A 6,416-nucleotide genomic window follows, 5' to 3' on the forward strand; every position below is an offset into this window, starting at 1 on the left:
CTTCATCATGATACATTTGCTTGTTATTTTGCAGAAAATGTCCTGCTTGGAAAGAAGGGGGAGGAGTCATTAACTTTCCCATGGTCAACTTATGAGCCAAAAGGAGAAAAGGAAATTAATTTCATAGTTTTCCAGAATAAACCACATTTATATTATTTTCCTCCATGCATTTAAATCTCTAATTTACTTGCCTAATACTCCTAATAAACAAACAAATGAGACCCCACACAAAGGCACAAACCCAATCATATAATAGATCCTCTTCATTCACACACGATCTCATCCCTTCTTACAAAGTCTCTATTCCTATAATTTCCCACCCCACACCCTTATTTTCTTATCTATATAATATCTATTCACAACATATTGCAAGTTGCAGCAAACCCCTTCAACATTTTTCACCCTCAGAATTCATATCATGAGTTTTCATGATACATCAAACACGGGGCTTGGACTTGGTCTTGGTCTTGGACTTGTTAGCTTCCATGATCAATCAGAGAATTGCATGAAGAGTACTAATGATCCCTTGAGAGAAATCCATAAGATAAAAAAGGTGGAGAATCCATCAAAATGTAACAGCACATACCCTTCACTTACATTAGGACCACCAGATGATGATGATGATGATGATGATGAAGTGAATAATCAACCACCAAGTTCAAAAACTGAGTCCTATGAATATTTTCGTCCCCATGTTTCTTCTCCTAGTGCGGTGTCTTCATTTTCCAACTATTCTAGCATCAAGAGGGAAAGAGATCAGGTTTTGTGGGAAAAAGAATTTGAGGTAGAGGTAGAGAAAGTTCCAACAAGGGTTGGTGATGTTGACGAAGATGGTAACCCCAGAAAGAAACTTAGGCTCACAAAAGAGCAAGCCGCAGTCTTGGAGGAAAATTTCAGAGAGCATTCTACTCTTAATCCGGTACCTTAATAAATTCAGAGAGATTAATTATTATCATACATATATTTTTCTTCCATTTTTTTCTCTCATTTTTTTTTTAATTTTCTATCACATTATTTATCATTTTTTTATTTTTTTTCTGTCTTTTTTTTTACTTGAACAATTGTATGATCTATAATCCCGATCAATCTTTCTCTGACATATAATAAAATATAATTAATTTTTTTTCTTAAATTAAAAATCTTAAATATATGTCACATAAGGATTGTTCAAGATCATGAATAAGATGACGATGTTTTTATATTGATATTTTTTATTAATTGATATTACATATATGATATGATTAGTTAATCATGGTTTAGTTTTTTTTTTTATGGAGAGAATCATGGTTTAGTTTATTTTTCTTCGATCAATAATTAATTCACTATAAGGTTATCTTAACTCGATTTTCAATTCTTTTATCATTTTCTTCAGAAGCAAAAGCAAGAATTGGCAATGAAGCTGAATCTGCGAGCAAGACAAGTAGAGGTGTGGTTTCAGAATAGGAGAGCCAGGTAGTTTTCAAGTACCCTACTTTACCTTGTTCCTCTGCAATTAGAAGTTCATATATAAATCTATTCATTAATCTCCTTGTTATTTATTGAATAATTACTTTCCTTCATATAAGTCCTTCTAACTGGTTTAAAGAGAGTAACAGGCACGGTTTTAAAAAGAAAAGTAGAAAATTGTCATTAAAATATTTATTCAAATCACAAATCAATAATTATTACTTACAAAATTACTTACTTTGTAAGTAATAAAAAATATCTAATAAAGTGTCTTTAATATTATTTAACTACTAATGTCTTTATGTTATTCATTATCATGAACTTTATTTAAAACAAAATATTAAACATTTTTAAAGTCTGTCCTATTCCAATATGATTGCATGTCTTCATAGAAGATATACGTGATTTCATAAAAATAAAAAATAAAAACATTTTTAAAGTTTTGAAGATTATAAAGATTTTTAATTCAATTGTACTTTTAGTCTTACATTTAGACTATGGGTGATTTTGGTTTTTCAGTTTTTGTTAATTGATTAAGTTCCTTTACTTTTTTAAATTACCAAAGTTGGTTTCTTGATATTTTTATTTAAAGTCCTCAAATTCTTTTTGTTTTTTTAATCTAAATATAAGATGGTTTATGATGTAATTGAAACACAAAACAATTTTAAAAGAATAAAATTAATAAGTTTTGTAGAAATTAAACTTAGTAAAATTTAATAGATTTTATACAATGTGAGATTAGGGTTTAAAGAAGATAATTTTTTTTTTGAAAAAAATGGGTTGAAAATTGATAATTTGATTAATAATTTCGAGTCAATATTTTTATATTTAGAATTAATTACTTTAAGTAATTAATAGTGCAGATTTTTTCCCCTAACATAATTACATTACGTGTACAGGACAAAGCTAAAGCAAACCGAGTCAGATTGTGAACTATTGAAGAAATGTTGCGATACTCTAACCGAAGAAAATAAGAAGCTGCAAAAGGAGCTGCAAGAACTAAAGTCAATACAAGCAACGCCAATGCCCCTTTATATGCAGATTCCAGCAGCCACACTTTGCATTTGCCCTTCTTGTGAGAGAATATGTGGTGGCAACAACAACAGTGATGGCGGCAACAATAATAATGGCTCTTCACACACGACATCGTTGCTCATTGGCTCAAAGACACATCATCATTCCTTTTACAAAAGTAACAAGTATCCATTCCCCCACTCATCATCCGCAGCATGCTAGATATATAGATAGTTCCGAGGGTTGTGTTTCAATGATGTGATCATATGTAGTCATTATTATATAGTTTGATAATTAGCATGTAAATAAAGATAGGTGATCAGTGATTAGTACTAGCTCCACATGCTTTCTTGTAAGGCACGTGATTATATATGTATACTTCATAAACAGAAAGATCAATTCATAGAGCTAGATTTTTCTAATTTGTTGTAATTTAATTATATGTAATATACTTATGGCCTATGGGTACATTTATATATGAATAACAATGCAGGGTTTATCATATGGTTCGATCACATTTTCATTTTATTATGGTTGATATATTTGAATTGAACGCCATGCATAGATGAGCTATATATTTAATTTGTTCTCGATCAACCGTGGAATAAATATAAAAGTTCGATCCTAATTTTGACTTATATTTAATATTTGTAAAAGTGTCACCAAAATAAAAAATGAATTTTTTATTTTTACATTTCAATAAATTTTTTTAAAAAAATACATTAAAATAACGTATATGTATTGAAAATTAATTTAGAGTGAAAAAGTACATATAAATATTTTATAATTAATTATTATTAATAAAAAATAATAAATAATATTCTCAAATAAATAAATATTAACTTTTATAATTTCATCCTTCCATAGTCATATTTTTCCTATGTGTGTATATATTGAAAATTAATTTATTGCGAAAAAAGTATTATTTTGTCTGAAAATTTCTCAATCTATATCCAATGAATTGTTATAGTAAACCTGCACAGTAAAAAAATGAAAATAAAACTTGCTGTTTAATTTTCAGCAATTTGTATATATTTTGTGATGTTTAAATTTTGAAAAATAATTACTTATTTTTTAAAAGATTTGTCAAGAAGGCAGTAAAATTACATTATCATTTCCTTAAGATAATTTAAACTAAATTAAGCACACAGTTAGTATAAACTAGCAAAAAAGTTAAATAAATTATGTCACCGAATAAAAAAAATAATTTTTACTTTAGTTGTAACCTAGCGTACGTTGGGACGAACCAAGAAGCAAAAGCAATGGGAAACTTATTAATTTGATCATGTTGATTATTCATTCTTGAAAGTTGACATGCACGTAGGATATCCATTTAAACTTAACTATCTACACCCTACGAAGTTCTACTTGCATGAATGTTTATTTAGTACTTACAACACAGTATAAATTATTATTTTAAAAAATAGATTATTTAGACATTTGTAATTTAAGTTCTTAGAGACCAAATCAAATTATAAGTAAACTTGAATTCAGTAGTTATTTATGTACCTTATAATTTTTTATTAAAAAACAAAATTTGGTGTATTTTCACCTTTTAGATACACGTATAGCAATATTTAAATTTAAGCAAATCATGCTAGTTTCATCATCAAACTTATACGGGCAAAGGATAATATAATTAACTAACTCCCAAGATATGGCCTCCTTGAGCCACACATAGGGATCAGGATGATTGGAAGAGTTTTTTCCCTCTTTATTTTAGAAAATGAAAAACACTTCCAATACTTCTAAGTAAGACATCCAATGATATGCTTAAGTTGTGCCAACAGAAGTCCACTAATCAAAGAGTTATTGTATATGCTTAAATATTCGCAAATAGTTTCACCTAAGATGTTTGGAAGAGATTTTACAAGGTTATTTGAACTTGTGGAAAAATTAAAAATTGCTACAAATTTTATTATATTTGAATAAACTTTATGATTAAATTTATAACATAAACTTCTTTTTACTCGGACATACTTAAAGGCAATGCTGAAAGAATACTCTTGCAACTTAATTACCATGATTACATCATCGTAATGCGTAATATATATTAAAGGAGTAGAAGAATTCAAATGTTAAGGGTTTTTTTATCAGATGGATACCATTGGCCTGACGGTGGTGAATTTGTCATGCCTCCTCCATTTAAAAGGCACTCACCGTGACGCAAAATAGTGATGTTGGGTGCTTAAACAGTTTTTTTTTTTTTTTTAATTAGCAAAATGATAAAATACATTGATATGTGAAGGGCACAAAAGGTATCCAAACCTATATACAAGTGTTAATCAACCTATGTCGTTGCTGTGGTCCCAGATAGTATTCCTCTGTCTTAGCACATAATAGCTGGAATAGACTTTTTGATTTTTAAAAGACTTTGAGGGTGATGAGATGGAGATCCTAGAGGGCTTTGGTCTTGAGCTTTTAGTTCTTCGTCTCATGCTTGGGGAGGAAGTTAGAATTAATATCAGTCACAGGAGGAGGGAGTAACAAAGAAAGAAATGTTTCTCAATTTTGTAGTTCTTGATAGGCCTTTCATGGGAAACAGAGGAGGGAGTACTATATCTTAATTTGTTTTTCTTCTTCCATTATTTTGATTTTGCTAATAAAATTAATTATGTGGAATATAAAACAAGCCTTTGTTTTGACCTTGGATTTGTCATATTCCCTTTTCCATATGTTAAACCTTGGATTCAATTAAAGTTGTTCTTAATTATTTGCTAATGACATTGGCAGATGATGTGTAATAGGTTGAAAGCATATATATTTCTTTCACAAGAGAATCTTACTTAAATCAGACAAAATTAATATAATTGCATCAAGATAATATTAATATAATTAATAATTTTTCTTCTAAAGTATTTATTACAGATACATACTTAAAATTTGAATTTAAAATCAACTATAACAACCCTAGATAAGTTAATCTGTGTAATTGGTGGTTAAAAGCATTTTGATTCTACTTAATTGGTTTTTGATTTGTTTGTTGAAATTTGTATCATGTGGCATTTTGATTCAAATCTTTAGCTAGCATTAATATTCTGTCACTATCATGCTCTCAAATAAAATGATAAGATGCGTCACATTAGTTAAAAATATAGTCACAATGTTAATATATTTTTTATAATACTTGGACAATCATGTTCCTTTGAGCTCGCTTAAAGGTGATAAGTTAGGTCTAATTTGTTTTAAATAAGGTATAACAGTTAATGGTAGACCACATGTAAATGTCAAATCCTGAACGTGATTGGAACAAATCTTAAGTATGTGAATGAATATTCACCACAAACCAAAGCTCCGTCACTGCATTTCCCTCGTGCCCCAACATCTTATAACTGTGCTCCGATTTGTACATTCATTCAACACAGTCAGTGCTTAAGATCCACTCAAATCACAATACATATATCACCCATCTAATACCACGTTCTCTAATGTACATTCTTTTAAATCAAATATACTTTTAACTGGTGAATAAAATTCATTAAAAATAACAAAATCTTGTGGGTGTTTTAATTTTCATTTAATGGATGACATTCATAATTTTATAGTTTATAAATTAAAGTATATTAAAAAGTTATAGTAAAAAATATGTTACTAAAATACTCATCTACCTACAAATTATGCACGGAAACCCTGTGCCAAACAGCAATCATCACCACTATATGTTCTTCCTCAATATATAACAGTCAAAAAATATTATATGAACACCCATTATATTATTTATAATAATTAGAAAGATGGAAAAAATAAAAATATAATAAAATTTATGATGTAATAAAAAGAAAAAATATAGATAAATAAAAAATATTAGATAAATATATAAAATAATGAAATATTTGTATATCATTATTCACGATCACTGGGATCAACATGCGCCAAGGCAACATCCTCGTTCCAAATTAAAGTAAGAGACTCTTTAATTTAAAGTGTCTTTGGGTTGGGTCCCGTGAATAGTAGTG

General features: G+C 28.6%; 1 protein-coding gene across 1 annotated transcript; it reads left to right on the forward strand.

Moving 5' to 3' along the window:
* Positions 1–290: 290 nt before the first annotated feature.
* LOC114384354 (homeobox-leucine zipper protein HAT9-like) lies at positions 291–2,970 on the forward strand. The gene is made up of 3 exons (XM_028344022.1): positions 291–919; positions 1,373–1,452; positions 2,346–2,970. Exons 1-3 carry the CDS (start codon positions 419–421, stop codon positions 2,680–2,682), a joined length of 918 nt encoding a protein of 305 aa, XP_028199823.1. The 5' UTR covers positions 291–418; the 3' UTR covers positions 2,683–2,970.
* Positions 2,971–6,416: the final 3,446 nt, after the last annotated feature.

The sequence above is a fragment of the Glycine soja genome, chromosome 14, assembly GCF_004193775.1.
Source record: "Glycine soja cultivar W05 chromosome 14, ASM419377v2, whole genome shotgun sequence".
In the NCBI taxonomy this organism is placed as follows: Eukaryota; Viridiplantae; Streptophyta; class Magnoliopsida; order Fabales; family Fabaceae; genus Glycine; species Glycine soja.